At 41.7% G+C, this 26,329-nt stretch overlaps 1 protein-coding gene across 1 annotated transcript in view; it reads left to right on the top strand.

Moving 5' to 3' along the window:
* BMPER (BMP binding endothelial regulator) overlaps positions 1-26,329 on the top strand; it is a 280,540-nt gene that overhangs the window by 51,935 nt on the left and 202,276 nt on the right. Inside the window, exons 3-6 of the mRNA XM_075826939.1 lie at positions 1,024-1,123; positions 15,039-15,121; positions 18,367-18,457; positions 20,846-20,928. Coding sequence (XP_075683054.1) covers positions 1,024-1,123; positions 15,039-15,121; positions 18,367-18,457; positions 20,846-20,928 — 357 coding nt within the window. The remainder of the gene's footprint in view (positions 1-1,023; positions 1,124-15,038; positions 15,122-18,366; positions 18,458-20,845; positions 20,929-26,329) is intronic.

Genomic DNA, 26,329 nt, shown 5'->3' with positions numbered 1-26,329 from the left:
CCTGTGTAAACAGGAAGATGTGTTGCCGACCTGATAATAATGTATGGGCACGAGCGATCGTTGTAACGACTGCTCATCCCCATCCATAGCTCCGTGTGACAGGAGCAAACGAGCGCCGATCAGCGATGTTCTTGTTGATCGGTGCTCGCTGCACAGGCCACTTATCGGCCAGTGTAAAAGGACTTTAAACCTATAAATTGATAACAAGATTAAATAAAACTTGTCCACAGTGTTTGTCGGTTTGCAGGATTTCTGTAGCTCCTGAAAAAACAGTCTTGTGAGGATCTTGCACAGATATTGAGTTTCCACCTTAAACTTTACATTTTTTCAGGCAGATCGCTGAAGTGTCAGGGTTTAGCAGTGGGGAAGTGCTCCTGCTACAGACAGTTGCCTTATAGCCAGAGACAGGTCGAGTCTGAGCTTTGTGAGCAGGAATGAGGAAGGACTGAACCTCTGTGACACATTTAGAATAATTGCATATGTTTTCAAAGTTTTGATTGACTGATGAGAGACTAGGATCAACCAAGAAAAGGAGATTTACAAATTATTTACGGGGATTTTTTATTTATTTTGTACATTAAATTTTATTTAAAGTTTACCTAATCTAGGGAACATCTCTTTATTTTTTATCTGGGTCCTTTGGTGCTGTGATCTTGTTGGTTTTTCCTGACTTCTTGCAGATCATGACTATTGATGACCTGCATGGCGTAGTGCCATTATCTGCCTAGTCCTCTGCATAAATAGAAATACCCTAACAATATCTAGAGGAGACAGCACTGATTTACATCATGCTCATTCTTAGAAAAAGCAGAATAGGATACCTCCATCACTCTGTCCCCAAAAAGAAGAGTTTTAAAGGGCGGAAAAGCAACACAGAATATGTTTCCGTTTCTGGCTCTCGTTTTACTACTTGAATAATTAAATTTAGATGATATAACCAATGGACGCTCCGACGAAACATTCATGTCAAAAGCATATACAAAATGTATGTCAAGGATTGTCTTTTTTTTAAATTCATTATAGAATCAAGAAGTAACCTGCAAGAGAGAAAAATGTCCGGTTGTATCGAAGGATTGTGCTCTGGTCATAAAGCAGAGAGGAGCTTGCTGTGAACGTTGTAAAGGTGCAGTTTTCCCCTTTTTAAGTATTATTAAGTATACTTTTAATACAGAATTTTGTATAATGCTGCATTTGACAAGAGAATTTCACCTGTTTTGTATTATACCTTAGCTAGCAATCATGTACCATATAAACATGACAGAAAGGCATTTAGTAAAAAAAAAAAATATGAGTCATTGTTCTGTTATCATTATATTCTGTTTATATCCATTTTCATAAAATCACAAGATTTCCCAATATGTTGTAAAATATTTTTGGTAGATATTGATGGCTGTTTTCAGTTGATCTTTGGAAGAGCTCTATAGCTCCCCATACCTTGGCTTAGTAGCATTAGCTTGAAATTGTGCAGTGTGTGTGGCCAGCTGTAGCCTATGTGTTCTCGGAGTGACTGTTTGGGTATAATCCAGGAGAAGAAAACAGATAGAGATACAGTGAGTGGAATACATCAGCTTTGACTGTACATGTTATGGAAAGTCATGAAGATTGTGCACATTTTATTGGCGTTTATGCATACATACGCATCATTTGTTTGCTGTAATCTCCTAATCACACAGATATACTTCTATGAATATCTGAAAATTCCAAGAATTCAATGTACTGTTGTAGAAAGTGTTTAATGCACTGAGTTATTTTATTGAAATTCATAAAATATTACGCAATGTGTATAATAGGTTGAAATCTGCTTGGCTTAACACTCGGGTGTCTGAGTGAACTGTTAAGGCAGTGTAATGGTGTTAATTAAAGGACTTACTGCAATTCAACATTTCACAGCCTTTATATTACAGATTAATATAATTCACGAGTACCTAAAATCAGCACCTTCAAGAGTCCAAGAGACACATTGAATTGTGATTAAATAATGCAAGTCCCTTTGGCATGATCTTGTGTTTTTGTGTTGGCCCATCCAGACCTGTCTCTAAGGATGAATTTATCAAATCTTATATAAACCATTTGTGGCAGATGTTTCTTCACACAGTTTACTTCTCATGTCAAGCGTAATTGTTAAATGTAAAAAAAAGAAGAAGAGGAGGAAGGGAAGGGTATCCTAGTAGCATATATCTATGGATGAGGCTACAATGCAGTATACATTCAGCTTGTGGTTTAGTCGGCTTTGTGCTTATAAGATGACTCATCTCTAGAATATACATCATACTGAATGTGGTTCCCTTTTAGTTTATCTGTTCAGCTCTAAATTTTAACCCCCTGTTCTGTATGTAGTTTATAAGTGGGATCAAACCAATAACACTATTACTATAATATGTGAGAAAATGAAATCATCATATGCATGACAGTCTATGTCCCCTACAGAAGAATTTGTTTGGCTAAGAAAACTAATTTTCGAAAACCCCATTAGAAAATTCTGAGTTAATAGAGTGGCGTCCCCCATTCAGGACGTCTCTCTATTAGCCAGAGTGGTTATAAGGAGCCTCTATTACTGTATGGGACCCAGCATCTCCATGCATTCCACAAACAGTCCATCAATTTAAAAAGAGAATGTGTAATGCTTCATTTTTACTGTGGTGGCGCTGCAGAATAATTGAAGACTTGCTGACAGATTCTCTCACAGTTCATGCCTTTTTACACTGGCCAATGATCGGGCGAACGAGCGTTTAATCGATTGCTCATTCCTGTTCACTGCCCTATGTAAACAGGGCAACGATCAGCCGATAAACGAGAAAACGCTTGCTTATCGGCTGATCATATAGTTTATTTAGCACACAATATTATTGTTGTCGGCAGCACATCTTTCTGTGTAAACAGGGATATGTGCTGCTGACATGATGGAAATGCATGCGCACGAGCGATCGTAGTAACAATCGCTCGTCCCCATACATTACCAATCATAAATTCTTGTGAAGGAGCAAACGAGCACCGATCAACGAGCTGTCTTGTTGATCGGCACTCTTTTTACAGCCCCGGTTTGCTAGTGTAAAAGGAACTTTTTAGTCAGGGCAGGGCCGGTTTTAAGCAAAGTGTGGCCCTGGGCAAAGTTAAAAGTGGAGCCCCAAATGCTGAATTATTGTATCTATAATGCATTCGTCGATGTGAAGAGAACTGCATTGCTGATTTCTAGTGTGAGTTTTAGGAGTGTTGCTAGCCCCAAAGCATATGTCCCCCCTCTCACACCAAAAAAATTATCCATATACATATACAGTTATTAAAGAAGCTCTGTCACCAGATTATAAGTGCCTAAATATCTCCTAAATAATTGATTGGGCGCTGTAATGTAGATAACAACAGTGGCTTTTATTTTGAAAAACAATCAATTTTGAACAAGTTATGAACAATTTTAGATTTATGCTAATTAGTTTCTTAATAGAAAACTGGGCGTTTTTTTTTACTTTTTACCAACTCAGCATTGTAAAGAGAAGTGTATGATGCTGACTAATTAGCGTCATACACTTCTCTTCATTCATGATTAGCTGTACTCACAACACAGCGTGATCTCGTGAGATCACGCTGTGCTGTCACTTACTCACACATTAACTTTACCGAAGTGTCTTGAGAGTGAATAAATATCACCTCCAGCCAGGATGCAATGTCTATTCACACTCCTGGCACTTTGGTAAAATTTCTGTGGGACTTAACTCACAGCACAGCGTGATCTCGCAAGATCACGCTGTGTGTGCAGTGAAAGTAGCTGGTCTGGAATGATGAGAAATGTATGACGCTGATTAAAAAAATGCCCAGTTGTCTATTAAGAAGCTAATTAGCATAAATCTAAAATTGTTCATAACTTGCTCAAAATGTATCATTTTTCAAAACAAAAACCACTGTTATCTAAATGACAGCGCTGATCAGATTATGTAAGAGATAGGGCACTTTTAATCTGGTGACAGAGCCTCTTTAAATCATACCACTGTACGAGATAAAATATTGCCTGCATACTGTTACTGAACACAACTCACTATTAGAAGACCAATATTATCAATAATAACACAATATAAGGTCCAAATAATACCGCCACACCATAACCACATAGTGACTGAATAATACCCCCATACTGTGAATGAATAATACTGCCACACCATAACCACATAGTGACTGAATAATACCCCCATACAGTTACTGAATAATACCGCCACACCACATAGACTGAATAATACCCCCATACGGTTACTGAATAATACCACCATACCATAACCACATAGTGACTGAATAATACACCCATACTGTTACTGAATAATACCGCCACACCATAACCACATAGTAACTGAATAATACTCCCATACTATTGCTGAATAGAAACCACTATACAAAGACCAATATTACTACCTTAGTGACCATATAGTGGTAGATGCCAGTTATACACAGGAGTTCTGCAGACTATATAAGTGATTACAGCACATTTATATCCATTGACTCACAGGTGATGTTTTCTCTGATTACAGTCATTCACTTTCCCTTTTTTTCTCCATCCAGCCCAGACCACTGTGACGACTTTGTTATTCCAGCCATGACTTGTCTCTGCAGAATTTGACGCACAAAATGTTAGAGCCACAGCGTCCCCTGTAGATAGCGCCACAGCATCCCCTGTAGATAGCACCACACACAGCCCCCTGTAGATAGAGCCACACTAAGGCCCCCCTGTAGATAGTGCCACACATAGGCCCTCTTGTATATAGTGCCTCACACAGCCCCCCCTTGTAAATAGTGCGACACAAAGCCACCCTTGTAGATAGTGCCCCACAACCCTTCTTGTAGATAGTGCCCCACAAACAAATAAAAAAAAATTGTACTCACCTAGCCCTGTTCCTGCAGCGGGGGGAGCTGCTCCGCAGCCTCAAGACGTGACCCTTGCGTAGGCCGGTGTGATCCGGTGACGTCATCACGCCGGCCTGCGCAGGGATTCTGTCTCAGCGTCTTATAGGCTGCAGGTTTAACATGGCCTGTATCTTAGTGAATGGCAGGGCAGGGAGCCATAGTATTCAATTGTATCTATCATACCTCCCAACCGTCCCGGGGTGGCCGGGAGTATGTCCCGCTGACAAAATAATTCTGAAGCAGGGAACCATCAGCTCCCTGCTTCAGAATCGGTTCATAGCGGAGGAGCAGAGAGAGCTCCTCCGCTCGCCGAGGGCTCCCCGGGCACAGTGCTACTTTGCCGGTGGATTGAGTGTCCGACACACCAGTCACAGCCCCGCTTGTAGCTTTCCTGTGCTTAATTAGCGTGGGAACGCTACAAGCGGGGCTGTGACTGGTGAGTCTCACAGTCACTCCCAGTGCACACTGCATGCGGCAGCAGCGGCAGCCAGTCTGACTGTGAGTCTCTGACCAGTCACTACCCACACGCAGCAGACAGACGTTGCCGGCAGGATAGATTGAGATAGTGCCTGTCGTTATTGAACAAACCCTCAACTACTACTGTTTCGCAGGTATCAATTATGACAGGTTCTGTAGTGTAGTGGTCAGCTTGGTTGCCTTACAAGAGGAAGGTCGCTGGTTCAAAGCCCAGCAGGGTTTTTTTTTTAAATATTATTAATATCTTAGTTGTATTAGGCTAAGTTCACACTAGCATTAATATACGTTTACCTCTCTTCCGTCAGAGGAAGAGAGGATCGATACGTTAAACGGAAAGCAATGGTTCCATTAGAATTACCATTGCTTTCAATGGTAATTCTTTTGTATCAGTTGCTTTCCGTTTGTCTCCGTTCGCTAGGTTTCCGTTCTTTTGAACGGAAATAAAAGTTCTGCAGACTGCACTTTTGTTTCCTTTCCTTTGTTTCCGTTGTTTTCCGTCTAACATATCGATCCTCTCTTCCTCTGACGGAAGAGAGGTAAACGCATAGAAACGCTAGTGTGAAAGAAGCCTTAGGGCCTGTTTACATCAGCGTTGGCTTTCCGTGATTTCAGTTTGACTTTCCGTTGCGGGGTTCACCCGACAGAAACCTCCGACGGACCCCGGAAAGGAAAGCCAACGCTGATGTGAACAGGCCCTTACTTTAATCGTTTTTTAATTCAACTTGTGCCCGTACTCTTCTTCTTACTATCCCACTCGTGTGATCACTTATAAAAGGTGTTAGTTATGCTCTTTATTATCACTGAGGCCCCATGCACACGACCGTGCCCGTAATCACAATCTGTGATTACGGGCACGGCCGGCCACGGACGTCTGCGGACAGTCATCCGCATTTGCGGACCGTGTTCCCATTATAAAGTATAGGACCATGGCCGATAAATTAAAAAAATAGGACATGTCCTATTTTTTACGAAAGGTTTCTACGGCTATAGAAATGAATGGGTCCGTAATTACGGATTAAATCTACGGTCGTGTGCATGGGGCCTTACTCTTGATTTTGTAATGTGTCCGTGATTTTGGTCTGTCCAGAAATTTCTGAAGTGGAGGTTGTCAACGATTCCGGGGAGTCTTCAGCGAGCGGAGGAGCTCCCTCTGCTCTAAACTAATTCTGAAGCAGGGAGCTGAGAGTTTCCTGCTTCAGAATTAGTGGCTACTCCTTGAGCGGTATCCCCGTTGCTGATAATCTGGACATTGACGTCAGTGGCTCCTCCTGGAGCGGAATCCCCGGCCAGAGTCGGCAACGGGGATTCGCTCAAGGAGTATCCACTGACGTCACTGTCCATATATGGACAGTAACATCAGGGCTTCCCTCTAGGAGCGGAATCCCCGGCCTATGCTCTGGCTGGGGATTCCTCTTCTAGAGGGAGTCTCAATGGCGCTGTCTACAGGGTGGGGTTAGCACTATCTACAGGGGGTGGCACTATCAACATGGAAACTGTGGCACTATATAGGGGCACTATCTTCATAGGCACTGTGGCACTATCGAGAGGGCACTGGCACTTTATATATGGGCACTGACACTAGGGGCAGCTTTGGGCGTGTTATACTGTATAAGGGCAGCTAGGGGGGCATTATACTCTATGAAGCAGCAATGGGGTCATTATACTGTATGGGGAGGCTATTGAGACATTATGCTGTAGGGGGCTTTAAGCTGTATGGGGCAGCTATGGGGCTTTATACTGTATGGGGCAGTTATGGTGCATTATACTGTATGGGGCAGCTATGGGGCATTATACTCTATGGGGGCATCTGTATGGGCATTTTTACTGAATGGGGCAGCTATGGGGCATTATGTTGTATGGGGGAATTCGTTTGGCCATTATACTGCATGTGGGCCTCTGTGTGGGAATTATACAGCATGTGAGAATCTATGTGGGCATTATACTGTATGGGGGCATTTGTAATTGGCCTTATACTGTATGGGGGCATTATACTGTATGGTGGCAGCAAGAGGGCAATATACTGTGGCACTACCTACATGGGCACTGTGTCACTATCCACAAGGGCACTGGAACTAGGGGCAGCTAAGGGGGCATTATACTGTATGGGGGCTGCTATGGGGGCATTATGCTGTATGGGGGAAGCTATGGGGGCGTTATGCTGTATGGGGAAATTTGGGCATTATACTGCATGGGAGCATCTGTATGGGCATTATACTGCATGGGAGAATATGTGTGGGCTTTATAGTGTATGGGGCCATATGTGTTGGCTTTATACTGTATGGGTGCATCTATGGGGCATTATACTGTATGGTGGCAGCTATGGGGTCATTATACTGAATGGTGGCAGCTAGAGGGCATTATACTGTATAGGTTCAGCTATTTGGTATTATACTGTGTGGGAGGCACTATGGGAGCAAGATACTGTGTGAGCTGAATCGGGTGTCTATGGGCGGGGATTGGGTGGGATTAGAGGCGTGGCTTAAAAGAAAAAAATTGTCCCTCTTTGTGATACTTGAAAGTTGGGAGGTATGGTATCTATGTACTGAGGACGCAGATGTAATTGAATGTGGGAGTGCTAGCAAAGCCAACGGGCATGAGGAGGCCCCTGCCGCCCAACCCATAAATGTTATGTTATGCCGCGGGCCCGTAGCAGCTGCTATGGCTGCTATAGTAGTAGTTCTGCCACTTGGCAGGGAGTTCTGGGAGGTATGGGGCCCTGGGTAATTGTCAGGGGAGCACCTTCTAATCAGTTTATTATTAGATGACCTTTCTAAGAAAAAGGGATTATCTGGAGCAGATGACCGGTTTAAAGGTTTTTATTATAACTGGTTACATATGTTAAAAGAAATTACTGTATCAGAAATGTTTTTCTATCAGTGTTATTGAAGTACAGGACTTCCTAAAAACCTTCCCAGAGGAACAACTTAGCACAGGACTTCATTAAGTCAGCTGGACACAAAGTCTATCCTTGGAAAGAATCACATTTCTCTTGTTAAAATAAATAAATAAATATATATATAACCACGAGCAAATATTTGTTTTGCGGCAGAGTTCTCACATTAAGCGAAATTAGTGTCTATTGTATAAAAACAAACAGGAATACGGTAGATTTTTACAGAAGATTAGATAAAATATTTCTGTTTTGTGTATTAAAGTTTATGAATTATGTACAATTAAGTCCTGTAAACAGAACATGTAATTCCTTCATTTCCATACATGGCATACATTTCTGAAAAGCTATGTTTGCTATTTCAAGGCATTTTAATTTAAAATGGCAATGGCATGACATATATAGGCTGTGGTTTGTAAAATAAGGAAAAGAAACATGAAACACAGTGATCTCCACTTAAGTATTATGTCTCAGATGTTTTACATTGAACTGGTTTAATGGATAATATTTTCCATTAGTTTCCTTTAGTTTTCTGACCTCACAGAGTAGTAAATAATAACCTTAGCTGAGGTTGCATTTTCATAAATCTGTTTGCAAACCTCTGTCTTCTATCAAAAATCTAATAAAGACGGATCCAATGCTAGAAAGGTCTTTTAGCTATGTACAGCTTTGAAAACTTTTTTTGTTTTTTCTTTTTTTTTAATAAAAAAGTGTATCAGTGTGATTGGTGCAAGTTTCTAATTAGTTTTTATTAAAAATTATTTTTACTTTTTGCGATACAAATGCTTTGTATTCTGCATGCAGAGCAGCTGTATCTTGAACTGAAACCTGTATCCGTCAGGTCAGCGGGACTGACGGGTTCAGTGTCAGCGGGTCCACCATGTCTTAGATGTGATCGGTAACATCTCAATCCTGCGTGTCAGAGACATGTAGAACCCGCTGATACTGAACAAGTCAGTTCCGCTGACCTTTTAATAAAAGGTAATTAGAAAGTTGCACCGAACACACTGATGCACATTTTAATAAAAAAATATATTTTTTTCAATTATGCACATAGCCTTAGCTTTTTTTACTTATGCCATTTTTATTGTAATTTTACTGCAGCAAACTGATATACAATAACAGATGATTGGATTTTTTAGTAACAGCTTGCTATAGCTTGAACCTTTTTGGATCACGTTTTTCCACATTATAGGAAAACAAAACATATAAATAAATGATAAAAGTAAACAGAAAAACTTGCCCAGTGTTTGTCAGCCTGCAGGATTTTTTTGCAGCTTCTAAAATAGCCTTGTAGAAATCTTGTAGAGATCACTGGTGTTAATTTCCCCCTGATCCCTACTATTTTTGCCTAGCAGATGGTGTGGAAGGTGGGACTTTGTATTATTTTTCTTCTATTGCAGAGAGATCAGTGGGGGAGGGCTTCAACTACAGCTAGTTGCCTTACAGCTAGACCAGGGCCGGCCTTAGGATAGATGGCGCCCTGTGTGAAATTATGTAATGGGGCCCAACCCCATCATAAAAAAATGCCCCATAAAAAAAGTACAATGCCACCCACAGTATAATGCCCTATATAGTGCCCCAATGCAGTATAATGCCCCTTTAGTGCCCCCATGCAGTAAAATAATAATATTTAATAATATATTATAACCCCTTCAAGGACACAGTATTTTGTCCTCTTATTTTGCCCACACAACAGTATTATTCCCCCTGTAGTACCCCTACACAGTATAATGTCCGCTTAGTGGCCCCCACACAGTATAATGCCCCCTCCGATGGCTGACACACACAGCCCCTCTTGTAGATAGTGCCCCCCTGTAGATTGTGCAATAATCCCCCACCTCTTCCTTGTAGATAGTGACATACAGCCCCCATCTCCCCCTTGTAGACAGTGCCCCCTCAAAAAAATTGTACTTACCTAGGCCCCACGAAGAACTGAACTGCTCGACGATGGGATCCTTGTGTTGGCCAGTGTGATCCTGTAGCCTAGTACAGAGTTTCCCAACCTTTTCGGACTCAAGGCACCACTGGAAAAATAAAATTTCCTCAGGGTACTCCTACCAAAAATAGTTTTGAGAAATACATAAAATGGCTGAAAACAAGCACTACACTCATAGGGTATGTTCGCACAGTGTTTTTTTTTGTAAGGCAGAAAAAATCTGCCTCAAAATTCCTTCAGGAATTTTGAACAAGATTTTGAGTTGACAGCGTTGTTTGACCTTTTTCTTTGCATTTTTTTAAGCCGTTGAATCTAATGCAAAAAACCCAGGCAAAAAAGCACCAAACAAGCGCCGCAGGTATTTTCTTCCTCCTATTAATTTCAATTGGAGCACAGAGGTGGAAACCACTTAAAGACTATCAGCCCCCCACTCACACTAAAATGACCATCAGCCCACCACTCACAGTAAAATAACCATCAGCCCGCCACTCACAGTAAAATGACAGTCAGCCCCCCACTCACAGTAAAATGACCATCAGCCCCGCACTCACAGTAAAATGACCATCTGCCCACCACTCACAGTAACATGACCAACAGCCCCGCTCTCACAGTAAAATTACCATCAGCCCCGCACTCACAGTAAAATTAACATCAGCCCCCGCTCACAGTAAAATGACCATCAGCCCGTCACTCACAGTAAAATTAAAATCAGCCCGCAACTCACAGATTTCCCCTGTAGATAGTGCCACACAGTCCCCTTGTAGGTAGTGCCACAGAGAACCCTGTAGATAGTGCCACACAGCCCCCTTGTAGGTAGTGCCACACAGCTCCCTTGTAGGTAGTGCCATACAGCCCCCTGTAGATAGTGCCACACAGCCCCTTGTATGTAGTGCCACACAGCCCCCTTGTAGGTAGTGCCACACAGCACCCTGGTAGGTAGTGCCACACAGCCCACTTGTAGGTAGTGCCACACAGCCCCCTTGTAGGTAGTGCCACACAGCCCCCTTGTAGATAGAACCCCCCCCCCCTTCCTGTACATAGCGTCACTGTAGCTCCCTGAAGGAGCGGAATTCCACTGTGGCCGGTGATTCCACTCCTGGAGCGCTCTGATTGATGTCTCTGTCCGCTTGATGTCAGGAGAAGCCCCTGTCGTCATTTATGGACAGTGACATCACTGGATTATCCTGGAGTGGAATCCCCGGTCACAGCATCTGGGATTCCACTCCAGGAGAAACCCCTGACTACAGCCAAGTCTAACGACGTCGTTATCGTCCGAAACGCGTAGGCTTACAGGATCATTCTTTCCTCTTATCCACACACCAGGACCATACCCTAATGGACTTTTTAATGGGAATCTAATTAAACTTGGAAAATATTTCTATTTTACCTCTACTTATGCGCTGGACTTAACCTCCTTTGTTACTTCAAACCCCTGACTACTCTGCCCATTTATGGACAATGACATCAAGGGCTTCTCCTGGAGTGGAATCCCCAGTCACAGAGTTGGCAATGCTGTGGATGGGGATTCCGCTTAAGTTGACCCTGATGTCACTATCCATATATGGACAGAGACATCAAGTGCTCCATCCAGGAGCGGAATCCCCGGCCACGCGGGGATTCCGCTCCTTCAGGGAGCTACAGTGATGCTAGTAGATAGCAGAGCAGTAAGATACCTCCCTGCTCTGCTATAGTGTCGCCTCTACCGCTGGAGCAGCTGCAGTGGCTGCTAGTGGTGCCGCCGGCCATGTGGGAACCCGGCATGGGAGCGTTCATACCCGTTGTCGCCGCTAGCATCCTCTATGGCTGCTACTGATGTAGCGACGCCACTGAGTGAAGAAGCGCCCGGGCGGAAAGGTGGCTGTGCATCGCTGGGCACGGGCGCTTCTGAAACAAGCAGGGGAAGGAAGCCAGCGCAGCGCCACCGCCTACCTGCTGGAGTGATGCGCCCTGTGCAATGGCACAGGTCGCACACCCCTAAGGCCAGCCGTGAGCCAGACACATGGACAGGCATGGCGTTGTGTCTGAAAAAAAGCAATCAATTTTTTCAAATCCTGGACAATCCCTCTAACTTCAATGAATGGGGAAAGGGTCTGATGTAAGCAATAACAATCTCTGTACATTGCTGTGGAATATGTTGGTGCTTAATATAAGCAAAGGGAAATAAGTAAATGAATCTGTCCAGTTACAGATTGGCTCTCATAAGAAAGATGAATTGTTTATACATCTGTTTTTTTTTTAAATACAGAACGTACTTTGGGAAGAGTACTTTGGATCTGCATGTTGCATTTTGTTTTTTATGTATGCGAGATGTGTTCATTACCTTTAAATAATTTACATGTACCCATATAAATAATCCTGGTGATCCAATCAGAGTTTAGTTGTCAGATGGATATTTATTCTATATGGAGATAGTACGATTGTCAGGGGCGTAACTAGGAAAGACTGGGCCCCATAGCAAACTTTTGACTGGGGCCCCCCCTCCCCTGGGTGTCACACAACGCCCCCCCCCCCTTGTAGAGAGTGCCTTTTTTACAAACCCCCCCTTTTGATAACGCCATACAGCCCCCCTGTAGATAACGCCATACAGCCCCCTTTGTAGATATCTACAGAGGGGGCTGTATGGCGCTATCTACAGAGGGGGCTGTATGGCGCTATCTACAGAGGGCTGTATGGCGCTATCTACAGAGGGGGCTGTATGGCATTATCTACGGGGGGCTGTATGGCGTGATCTACGGGGGGCTGTATGGCGTTATCTACGGGGGGCTGTATGGCGTTATCTACGGGGGGGCTGTATGGCGTTATCTACGGGGGGCTGTATGGCGTTATCTACAGGGGGGGGTGTAAGGGGGGGGGGACTGTATGACGTTCCCTACAAGGGGGGGACTGTATGGCGTTCCCTACAGGCGGGTATATGGCGTTCCCTACAGGGGGGTATATGGCGCTATCTACAGGGGGGCTGTATGGCGCTATCTACAGGGGGGCTGTATGGCGCTATCTACAGAGGGGGCTGTATGGCGCTATCTACAGGGGGGCTGTATGGCGCTATCTACAGAGGGGGCTGTATGGCGTTATCTAGAGGGGGGACTGTATGGCGCTATCTACAGGGGGGCTGTATGGCGCTATCTACAGAGGGGGCTGTATGGCGTTATCTAGAGGGGGGACTGTATGGCGTTATCTAGAGGGGGGGCTGTATGGCGTTCCCTACAGAGGGGGCTGTCTGGCGTTATCGACAGGGGGGACTGTATGGCGTTACCTACAGGGAGTCTGTATGGCGTTCCCTACAGGGGGGGTCTGTAGGGAACGCCATACAGCCCCCCCTGTAGGGAACGCTATACAGCCCCCCTGTAGGGAACGCCATACAGCGTCCCGTCCCCCCTGTAGGGAACGCCATACAGCGTCCCCCCCTGTAGGGAACGCCATACAGCGTTGTCCCACCTGTAGGGAACGCCATACAGCGTCATCCCCCCTGTAGGGAACGCCATATAGCGTGTCCCCCCCTGTAGGGAACGCCATACAGCGTCCCCCCCTGTAGAAAACGCCATACAGCGTCACCCCCCCCGGTAGGGAACACCATACAGCGTCGTCCCCCCGGTAGGGAACGCCATACAGCCCTCCCCCCGGTAGGGAACGCCATACAGCCCCCCTCTGTAGGGAACGCCATACAGCCCCCCCTGTAGGTAACGCCATACAGCCCCGCCCCCTGTAGGTAACGCCATACAGCCCCCCCTGTAGGTAACGCCATACAGCCCCCCCTGTAGGTAACGCCATACAGCGTCATCCCCCTGTAGGGAACGCCATACAGCCCCCCCCTTGTAGGTAACGCCATACAGCGTCCCCCCTCCCAAAAAAATGCGCCCTACACTGTGCTAATAAAAGACTGAAAGTCCCCCCAAGTTCTCCATGACTAACCTCTGACTTCCGGCATCTGCGCAGCTCTGTAGAAATGAATGGAGCGCTGGTCACGCATGCGCACAAGCGGGACCGGCGCTCCATTCATTTATACGGAGCTGCCGACACAGACCCCGGAAGTCCAAGGTTTGTGATGGAGAACTTCAAGGGACTTTCAGTCCCCCGTTCTCCCTATCACTGGCAGCGATCACACATGTATCCCCTGTCCTGTGGATAGGGGATACATGTATTTTGTTTAATGGCAGAGCGGGGAGATACCTCCCTGCTCTGCCGTACTGTTCAGTGGCCTCCCGCTGTAGCAGCCATAGCTGCTGCTAGCGGAGCCTCCGGCCATGGTGGGGGCCCGTGCCGGCGGGCGACACGGGCCCCCTCATGCCGCGGGCCCCGTAGCAGCCGCTACTGCTGCTACGGCGGTAGTTACGCCACTGACGATTGTTTCAATGTATAAAACTTTTTGGAACATTTTCCTTATATATTTGACATGGTAATAGTGCTTGTTTACTTGTATGAATTTTGGCTGACTAATGTCGCCACTAGGGAACTCTTCTGTATACATTAGTATACAACTCCTATTCATCAGAATAGTAGCCGCATACAAATTGTTCCTTTAGAGCCCCAGATCAGTGCTGTGTTCTAAAAACATGGCACTGCAGCCCTATCAAATGTAAAGGTACATTCACTTTAAGATTCTTGCTTAGCTCCAAAGGTTTGCCATGGGAAAATGGAAACATTATTCTGACCTCAGCATCTATAGTGTTCAGATCAGATGGATCAAATGAACCTTTGGATATTAAGTAAATATTAATTATTTGTTGCAGAATTTGGCGTAGATTTTGATGCATATTTTTGAGCAAAGGCAGAAGGAAGGAGAAGTTTAAGTTTAAATTATATATATATATATAAAAACTTTTAACAATTATCAAAATTTCTTTTCACAAGGTTGTAGCCTGTATGGTAACCTTTACAATAGCTCAATGAAATGGCAAGACCCTGAACATCCCTGCATCACACATCAGTGTCAGGTAGGATTTGACTCTTTTTATCCTTCTGCTTATGAGATATGAATTTACAGTACCATTACAGAACTTTTTCCTTCCCTTTTCCCTTCCCTTGGTTGAACTTGATGGACATGTGTCTTTTTTCAGCCGTACTAACTATGTAACTATGTAACTATGTAACTCATGAAGTTTCATATAGAATTATAGTACATGTATTATTCTATGCCAAAACATATAATAGTTGTTGTCTCTCATACAAAATGATTGTTAACCTTCATTTGTCTAATAAACTAAGCTTGCTATGTCTACGGTATTGTTTGCAAATCGAAACCAGTTATTGAAGAGTGAACTTGTGGGACGCTCCTGCTGGTTCTATAGCCCTTTTCCTGTTTCTGCACCTTTAATGCAATACATTTTGAGAATGTGTTTGAGTGGACATTTCTAAAGGTACTTCAGTTTATGGTTAACTAGTCTGAATACTAGCCAGTAATCCAGGAAATGATCATTTCAAGGCACATCAAGATTGGAATCACTGATAAAAGTCTCCACTAAACAGAATCTTACAATTGTATCTCTTTTTCGAGCTGTCTGATGCTGGGGGGTATTCGTTATTTACTATTCTGTATTCAGTGTCTGTCTATATCACCTCTAATGTTCAGGTATATAGACGTGCTAATTTTAGTGCTGATAAAGGATACTCTATTTTTTCTTCTGTCAAAGCAGTAGCCATAAAACTACATACAAAATCAACTAACCAAAAGTCCCCAGGAAAATTCTACTACTCCCAACCTGAACATCTGCTGAACAGTCAAACGGGCAAAGTTACTATACAACTTTACTGGTTGTTTAATTCCTTCCCGAAATCTGTCATAAGACAGTGATATAGGGATAAAAAAGAGAACAGACACTAAGTGCTCCTCTGGGGTAATAGCGTAGATACAGGGTGGATGGTAATAGCACGGGTGTGTATGTGAGAAATACACTCACCTTATATAGTTGTGCTAGGTGGTCGGCACAACTCGATCATCAAGCATGTGGACCCATTGTGCTCCGTACTTAGGCAGTCTGCTGGCCCTCGGAGTGGACACCGGTGGCTGAGTGGTCAGCAGGAGCCGATGTGGGGAAAAGGTTCCAAAACACTTGAAAATAATTATCACTCTTTGTTGAAAGCGCTCCTGCACTTGCGTGGAAAATTTAGCCAAATCAAGTTATGGGTCAAATATATAAAGAGCTTTATTTCAGAAAAAAGACATGTGTGAGTGAACAGCATATGTCTCTATAATAGTACAGGAAGCTACGCGTTTCGACGTAGGACTACAATTTTTATCAGGCTTATGAAATACTAGGAAAAATGCATTCCTTAAACAACTTCTTGAACCACTTGAACCACTTCTGGGTCATTCCCGTTCCTCTGTCAGTGATTGATAAAAAGTTTAACAGCAGTGAAAAGATAATAAAATGTAGTGCAGTGCATATACACTATAAAACTATGTTAAAATTATGTAAAAACTGTGCCCTTGGTCAAAAGGAGTATTTAAGTAATGCATTTTTCCTAGTATTTCAGAAGCCTGATTAAGACCTTAGTCCTAGGTCGAAACGCGTAGCTTCCTGTATTATTATAGAGACATATGCTGTTCACTCACAAATGTCTTTTTTTATTAAATAAAGTTCTTTATATATTTGACCCATCAAGAGATTCTTCCATAACTGGGGATTTGGCTAAATTTTCCACGCAAGTGCAAGAGCGCCTTCAACAAGGAGTGATCGTTTTTCCAAGTGTTTTGGAACCAAATCTGTCAAACATTTAGCAGAAGCGGGGAGTATGAAGGCCACCAAGTCTTCCACGTTTTTCCTCCTATTAGGACCTGCCAAAGGAGAGACCCTAAAAGCACATAAGTATTGCAGAGTATTGTGCATGTGATCCAATGATCGCATGTTCAAGTCCTCTAGCGGGCCTAAAAAAAAAAAAAAATTAGTTTAATAACATTTATATATATATATATAATGTAAATAATAAAAAATAATCATAATTAGCCACATCCGTAATGATGCTAACCATTACAATACAATGTCATATATCCTGCATGGTAATAGCCATATAAATGTAAAAAAAATTCGCCAGAATTGCAGTTTTCTTGGTCACCTTGCCTCCAAAAATTGTTTCATTAAAAGTTATATGTGCTCCAAAATAGTACCAATAAAGACTACAGCTCACTTTGCAGAAATGAGCCCTCACACAGCTCTAATGATGGGAAAAACAAAAAAAGTTTATTATTTGCAAAGTTATGAGCATTTTACTAAATATCCTAATATGGCCCTAATAGCCAAATAGGAGGTGACTCTTTTTTTTTTTACTCTGGCGTGTAATGTCTTCTGTATGACGCTTGATCATATAGTATACAGGTTCCATTACCAACTGCGTATTCAACTGGTGATATGTGGTCTGCAGCCCGAGATATGGCTGTTTGAAGTGATCCCCCTTCCCTCTAGACTGTCTTTCATACTGTGTGTGAAGCAGCTTCATGCTTATAGGACATCAGAGGCTGTGAGGCGGCTCCACCTCAGGAGAATCGCTGATGTTACCTCCCACTTGTCTAGCGTAGGCTTATTTACATATTTTGAAAAAAGCTCATATCTTTTAAAATAATAAACGTTTTGGGACACAATTTTCACTAACATTAACAGTGTGACTGTGTCTATTAGATTAGCTGGAGATAGGGCATTACTAAACTAGTGACAGAGCCCCTTTAAAGGTTTCCCAGTACACTATATGGTATATTAAATGATGTCATTAAATATACATGACCCGCAAAAAAAAAAGCCCTCTGGCTATGTCGACAGAAAAATAAAAAAAAGTATTGCTCTTGGTAGATGGGTAAAAATAAGCATAAAAAAAACTAAAGCTGACTGCGTCGGGAAGGATTAAAGAAATATATGTTTTCAATTTAGGGTGCCCGTTTGCTTTTAATTTTTTTGTCCATCTCTAACCAGAAAAAAATTAAATGTATCATTTTCACGACCCTTTCCCATTTGTTTTGCATTCTTTTTTCCCACCAAAAGCACATAAGGAGAAGGTAAACCACTCCAGAATAATTATTCAGTTGATACGGTTTTATTTATCTAGGAGGGGGCCGAGGGTAACTGATGGATTGCTTACTTTTTGTTATTTTTTTTCTTCGATGATAACAATACTATTGTCTAATTACCACACCAAACTATTTTAGTCACTCTATAACAATCTAATGTGCTTCTGTTCTTCTGTTTTTAAGGAAGGAGTAATCACAGAATCTCATGTGCAATGTCAAGTTTACTGTAAGAACCCAGTAAAGCTGACAGGATTATGCTGTCCTACATGTCCAGGTAATTCATTTGCTACTTGTAAATATAGAAAACCGCAACAAGAATTGAAATCCGTTAATATTTAAAGCCGAATTTTACCTTCATAGCTGAAAAATTGCCGCACAATAACAGTGGAACATTGCGAAAGTTAGATTAAAGATATTCTGAATATTAAATGAACCCTAGACTGCCTTCTGAACAGGGTGGATGCGGCTAGGTAAAACTATTGTCCCTTTAGATAAAACAAAGGCTGCAATGTCAAATTTTACAAAATATTGGCTGTCTTGTGTGCGTCAACTCTAAGGGTCCTGTTACACGGCCCGATATGGGCGGAGAAAACGGGCGCAGATCAACGAGGCAGCTCGTTGATCGGCGCTCATTTGCTACTTTCAGGAGCAATGATCGGTAATGTATGAGGTCGACAAGCGATTATTACTAGAATCGTTCGTCCCCCCATGCATTTCCGTCATGTCGGCAGCACATCTCCCTGTTTACACAGGGAGATGTGCTATCGACAATGATAATATTTCTTGCTGCATAAAATAGCAGATCATCCGAAGGATGAACGTTTGCTCTTTCATCGGCTGATCGTTGCCATGTTTACACAGGACAATGATCAGAAAAGAGCGTTCATATGAACTCTCGTTTGCCTGATCATTGGCCCGTGTAAAAGGGGGAAGTACAGATACATGACTGTAACCAAAGATGAACTGTGGACTTCATCATCATTCCATATGTAGTAAATGTAAAAGTCTAATTCCTCTAAAATCTTTATAAAAACTTTGCAAATACTATTCTGTACTGTTCTGTTGTAGAGATTTCCAGTTATTTCATGTTGTTTTCTCCATTCATATGGATAATTGCCTTTCCAATCCTTCTGGTTTATGTGGAAAACAGACAGCAGTTTAATATTATTGCATCAGACTTTTGAGCTCCCAAAATACATTGCTCTCATGAAAACCATCAGAGTGTAATGATGGGGGTAGGGAAACGGACAAGTGAGCCCTAATCTACCCGCCACTCTGTCCCTGCCTACTTGCAACGACCCGCCCTAGGCGACGGGGTACAACTGGGTGGCGGTCCCTACGCTCAGTAAGTGCACGAGACAAACAGACAAGGGTACACAAAGCTAAGAGAAAAGGGGCAGTTGCCCACGGCAACACAGTGAGCAACAAGAGTGGTGAACGAGCCGAGTCAAACCAGGAGTGTACGAGGTACCAAACGCAGAGCAGGAGAGTAGTCAGAAAGCCAGGGTCAGTATGGAGCAGGATCAAATAGTAAGAAGCTGTAGCTGGGCCAGGAAACCACACGAGAAGAATCACAAGCAAAGGAGGAACAGGAAAGGCAGGTATAAATAGACAGAGGGCGGGAGCTAGCTCCGTCTGGCCAGGCTGCGATAGGCTCTCCCACTCCTAAGCCTGCCAGCCTGAGTGGTGGAAGCTGGAGTCAGTCTCAGAGACATAGACTCAGGTGCAGACTGATTGCCTATGGACGTATCCACAGAAGTTGTGCCTGGCAGATCCTTTACACAGAGCTTTGAATTTAGCTTAAGGCTGGGTTCACACAACCTATTTTCAGGCATAAACGAGGCGTATTATGGGTCGATTTGCGCCTGAAAATACGGCTACAATACGTCGGCAAACATCTGCCCATTCATTTGAATGGGTTTGCCGACGTACTGTGCCGACGACCTGTCATTTACGCGTCGTCGTTTGACAGCTGTCAAACGACGACGCGTAAAATGACTGCCTCGTCAAAGAAGTGCAGGACACTTCTTTGCAACGTAATTTGAGCCGTTCTTCATTGAATTCAATGAAGAACATCTCAAATGTTCGGCCGTCAAAGACGCCTCGCATAATGCGAGGAGGAGCTTTTACGTCTGAAACGACGCAGCTGTTTTCTCCTGAAAACAGTATGTCATTTCAGACGTAAAAGCCAGCTAGCGTGTGCACATACCCTTAGACATGAAGAAACATTATGTAACTCATCACTGGTAAAATATTTTACAGTTACCCAATTTTTAATGTAGATGCATAAACAAAAATTCAAAAGAGTTTTCCATCAACAATGATCCTAGTTGATCATCGATTTGATGAATTTTTGTATAGCTACCAATAGGTTGTAAATTAAATTGTAGCAGAAACGTCATTATTATTACAATTATTAATGGTGTGTTACAATCTAGTTACTGCATCATTCCAATGACATGAGACCACCCAGACACTTAGGATACACATATAATTTGCATGTACAAATAACAAGTATTTTTGTCCCCAAGATCATTTTAATTGTATGATGTTACTAAAGGAAGTGGAGATAACATGTAACAATGACATGTAACATGTAACAATGATCAAAAGATGTCTCGTGTACTTTCACTTTCCTAACCACTTCCTCTGTCTGTTTCAGGTTGTGTATATGAAGGCCGACACTATAAAGAAGGAGATGAATTTCAGCCAGAAGGGAACAAATGTCTTAAGTGCTCCTGCATCGTAAGTTGTGGTCAAATGAAAAAGATCATACCAGATTTCATATAACGCTTATTTATAGCAGGGGGAATAGTCATATAGTCATTACAACACAGCGGGGGAAATTTATTAAGACTGGCATTTCATACGCCAGTCTAATAAGAAACAAGCAGGAGTAAGATGTGACAAAGTTATCAAGAGGCGTAAGCCTCTTAATTGCTTTGGCGCATCACGGCTGTTTGTGCGCTACTGAATGAAATCTACGCCAGCCAGGAGCTATAATTTACGTTCGTTTCTGACATAAGTTAGAGTAAATATGGCAGGCTGTGGGTTATCACGCCCCCTTCCGCTAAGCTCCGCTCACTTAAAAAAAAGTGCTGCAGAAATGGTCCAATAAGATCAACCCCTTAAAGAGATTCTGTCAACAGTTGATCAGTTCCCTATTGCATAAATAATCTAATAGGCGCTATGATGCTGATAACTACAGTGTGATTTGTTTTAAAAAAACGTTTATTATTTGCAAAGATTTGAGCATTTTTCTAAACATGTAAATAAGCCTTTATTAGACAAGTGGGAGGTAACACCATCGATTCTCCTGAGGTGGAGCTACCTCACAGCCTCTGACTTGTCCTATCAGCATGAAGCTACTTCACACAGTGTGAGAGACAGTCTACAGGGAAGGGGATCACTTCAAATAGCCATATCTCAGGCTGCGGACCACCTAGAACAGCGATTGACCATATGAAAGAGGAGATTCAAATCTTTCATGTGACACCAGGATCAGTGTCATAATTTCTATCTGTGAAACAACAGGAAATATCACCAGTTGAATACACAGTCGGGAATGGAATCTGTATACTATATGATCACGCTGCAGGGAAGGGGGAGAAGCTGTATTCTGATTGGACAGCGTCATACAGAAAACATTATACTGCCCAGAGTGAAAAGAAAGAGTCACCTCCTATTTGGCTATTAGAGCCACATTAGCGTATTTCAAAAAATGCTCAGAACTTTTAAAATAATAAACGTTTTTTTTAAAACAAATCACACTGTAGTTACCAGCATCATAGCGCCTATTAGATTAGTTAGGAGATAGGGAATTGATCAAATGTTGACAGCGTCCCTTTAAAGAGGCTCTGTCACCAGATTATAAGTGCCCTATTTCCTACATAATCTGACCGGCGCTGTAATGTAATGCAGCAGTGGTTTTTATTTTGAAAAACAATCATTTTTTAGCAAGTTATGAGCAATTTTAGATTTATGCTAATAAGTATCTTAAAGCCCAACTGGGCGTTTTTTAACTTTTGACCAAGTGGGCGTTGTAAAGAGAAGTGTATGACGGTCACCAATCAGCGTCATACACTTCTCATTCATGTAATCAGCACATAGTGATCTTGCTAGATCATGATGCGCTGTCACTTACTCACACATTAACATTACTGAAGTGTCTTGAGAGTGAATAGACATTGCCTCCAGCCAGGACGCGATGTCTATTCACAATCCTGACACTTCGGTAAAGTTTTTGTGGGATTTACTCACACAGCACAGCTTCATTCACAACGTGATCTCGCGAGTCCCACACAAACTGTACCGAAGTGTCGGGAGTGTGAATAGACATCACATCCTGGATGGAGGCAATGTCTATTCACTCTCAAGACACTTCAGTAAAGTTAATGTGGGTGTATGTGACAGCACAGTGTGATCTCGCGAGATCACGCTGTGCTGTGAGTACAAATGGACATGAATGAAGAGAAGAGTAGGTAACTGATTGGTCAGCGTCATATACTTCTCTTTACAATGTCCACTTGGTCAAAAGTAAAAACACGCCCAGTTGGGCATTAAGAAACTAATTAGCATAAATCTAAAATTGCTCATAACTTGCTCAAAAATGATTGTTTTTAAAAATAAAAACCACTGTTGTTATCTACATTACAGCGCCAATCAGATTATGTAGGAGACAGGGCACTTATAATCTGGTGACAGAGCCTCTTTAAGTATTTATAAGATTATACTCTGAATGTAGTGACTGTGAATGTAATAAGTGCTCATACAAAGCATTGTGCCCTTGTTCCCACAGCACAGCATTTATGCAACTCTGCTTTCCATTTTACTAAATCATTCATAATCATGAGGGTAAATATACAATTACTCAAATGAGTAAGGGGCATTTATCGCATAGTTAAAGGTTTTGTCTCATGAAGACAACTTCTATCTATCTATCTATCTATCTATCTATCTATCTATCTATCTATCTATCTATCTATCTATCTATCTATCTATCTATCTATCTATCTATCTATCTATCTATCTATCTATCTATCTATCTATCTCATATCTATCTCTCTCATATCTATCTCTCTCATATCTATCTCTCTATCTATCCATCCATCCATCATCTCATATCTATCTATCTATCTATCTATCTATCTATCTATCTATCTATCTATCTATCTATCTATCTATCTATCTATCTATCTATCTATCTATCTATCTATCATCTATCTATCTATCTATCAATCTATCAATCTATCTATCTATCTATCTATCTATCTATCTATCTATCTATCTATCTATCTATCTATCTATCTATCTATCTATCATCTTTCTATCTATCTATCTATCTATCTATCTATCTATCTATCTATCTATCTATCTATCTATCTATCTATCTATCTATCTATCTATCTATCTATCTATCTGCCATTTACTATTAAGAATCTAATAACTATCCTCTAGAGCAAACATGATCCATTACAATACAGAAACAAATTCATTAGCTTATAAATCTGTAGGAACCATTAGGTAAAACATTTTTCTGTAGATCCCATCAGTGGTGGGGTTTTCTTTTAACGCACAAATGGCTGTATTACCATTATTGTTGCCTGTAGCCTGACATAAGAACTCTAGAAGAATTTCTAATAGTTCTGTTGAATATTTATCTTGTCCTGAAATGAAAAGATGTTCGTGATTACATCTTAGAGCCATATATTAGCTTATCTCATTGGACGTGACAAGAAGCATCAAAACTGCCTATTTACCATAAACTTGACTTTAGACATGTGAAATTATTCACGTTTCTTAAGACATAAAAATAGCAGCCCAACAGATGAATGGATTTCTGGGAACAGCCTCTTATCTCATAAAAGACATGCCGTGTAGACATGAAAAGAGGAAAAAAATGCTGCTCTGCTGTATAATAATAATTTACATGGGCCGCTGACAGCATGTCCAGGGTTTTCATTGGAAAATACTATATGCAGATTATTTTTTATTACATAAAATTCATGAATGTTTTATTAAGATTTGCACTTTTTTAGAGTACAAACATTCCCATGTCCTGTATCATTTTCGTGTCTGTTGTTATGACTGCAGAATATTTCCTCTACTTTTCCTGTTTTAATCTACTAAAAAATTCCCACATTTTCAGCAGTCCAGAGTTATCCATATAGACGTATTCACATGTGTATTGCTTTTCCAGCACCGGAGTATCTTACAAATATTGTTAAAGGCCCATTTACATATAGTTTTTTTTACAAAGCAATATGCAAAATAGTATACGCTAGTTTGCACAGGGGGCTGTCTTCATAAAACTAGGGAGGCTATTAGATGCCCTACTTAAATGGTGCCTCTGGGTGCTACCATCATGACCATAAGCTGATCAAAAATGGTCCTGCTGTTGGTACCCCAAGCCATCAAGTGTTTGTTTCCTAGAGCGCCATCACAGGAGAAATTAAGCATTACACAGTTGTATTGCCTTATTATGCATGAACATGCTGGACACTCCTGAGCTATACACTCTTTGTATCTACTCTCTGCACTGGCTAATATATAAAGGCATTTGGATTATATATTTTTTTTTTAAACAAGATAACCCTTTTAACATAACAAAAAGAGAGGGGCATTAACTAAAAATAGCACACTGCTCGGGGTTGTGCCAGTGTGTAAATGCCATGAGGCATATGCCATGTGCCCTCTTGGAGAATGGTAGTAAATCAGCTGCATTTTGTGCAATTGCGATGCCCCATCCACTGTTTGTGACAAAACTTAGATATGACATGGGGGGGGGGGGGGTATTTGATTGTCTCCAGAAATATAGCATTTGCCTTATGGACTCATTTTTCAGTGAGTAACTGCATTGATAAATCTTCCCTACTAGTTTTATTAACATCTTTAAAACGTTCGTTCAAGTGTGTTTACCTGCAAGTTTTCCCTCATTGCACAAAAAAGCTGTAGCAAATCTCAACCATCCAGAAACATTGTGACTGCAATCTTCAGTATAATGGACTTTTTGGCACTATGTCAATGTTTTCCAGCATGCAAAGCCAAGGAATTGTAAAGGTAACTGTAGTCTCTTACACAGTGATATGCCAGAGCATGAACAAATATTTGCAAAGAGAGATGAGTATAGCGCTTGGGTAAAAATTTCACACATCCCCTCGAAGATGTCAAAGATAAAATAAAACATCAGTCGTGCCTTTTAACGCATGTTCTACTTTACTTTTTTTTTTATATGAGACAAGCAATGCAAATAGTTTGTGTTTAATTTATTACTTGGGTATAGACATGACCATAAAAAAAAAGCAGGAATTAAACATCAGATATTTTTCCAGTCAGTCTGTTTTTTGTCAGGGTGTTATCTGTCAGTTGTGGTTTAAAGCTAACTAGGAGCAGTCAACCACTTCAGCTCACCATACATGACTTACATGGCTGTGTGCATTTTTTTTTTTTTAAAGATTATATTTTACATTAACTGGTTATTACCATGATTAAAGGGTAAATATCAAAAGTCAAACTTGAAATGATCATTGCCAGCAATATTTTTAACTTCCAAGAAAACATCTGCTCTTCCATGATTATTAAAAAAAAACAAAAACTAATATTACTAATCATGGCTTTCTGGATACCTTGCTAAGACAATTCCTTCTAATCTGAGGATTATCATTATATTTCTTACAGTTGATAATACTTGCAGGTGGAAGTGCAGGTAAATCAGACAATGCACCTATTACGAGGCCTGGCGACATGGAGGCCTGTTCAAGATAACACATATTAGACTAAGTTCTCACTATGTTTGGGCATTATATTCGAAGGGACATTGTACTATATGCATGCCCCAGATGTATGCAACTTCATGCCTATACATTTGCTTACATCTGCCATTATTGCCCAATGAAAAGAAGCGTAAATTGCGCGATATATTATTATTTTATTTTAATACAGCTGTATTAAAAGTATATCACATTAACACAAAAGTATATCCCCATATACTGGACGAATGTATGCCTATAGAGGATGCAGCAGTTATGGTTGTATCCAGGCACTGGACCCTGGGGAGGGGCAATATGTTTAACCAAACGGAAACTCGTTTTGCATTTTTTTGGCTAAGTGATTGAAACCAATGGGCTGTCCATGTAAATCATGTATG

Source organism: Rhinoderma darwinii, chromosome 5 (assembly GCF_050947455.1).
Source record: "Rhinoderma darwinii isolate aRhiDar2 chromosome 5, aRhiDar2.hap1, whole genome shotgun sequence".
In the NCBI taxonomy this organism is placed as follows: domain Eukaryota; kingdom Metazoa; phylum Chordata; class Amphibia; order Anura; family Rhinodermatidae; genus Rhinoderma; species Rhinoderma darwinii.
This window is presented reverse-complemented; position numbering and strand designations above follow the sequence as displayed.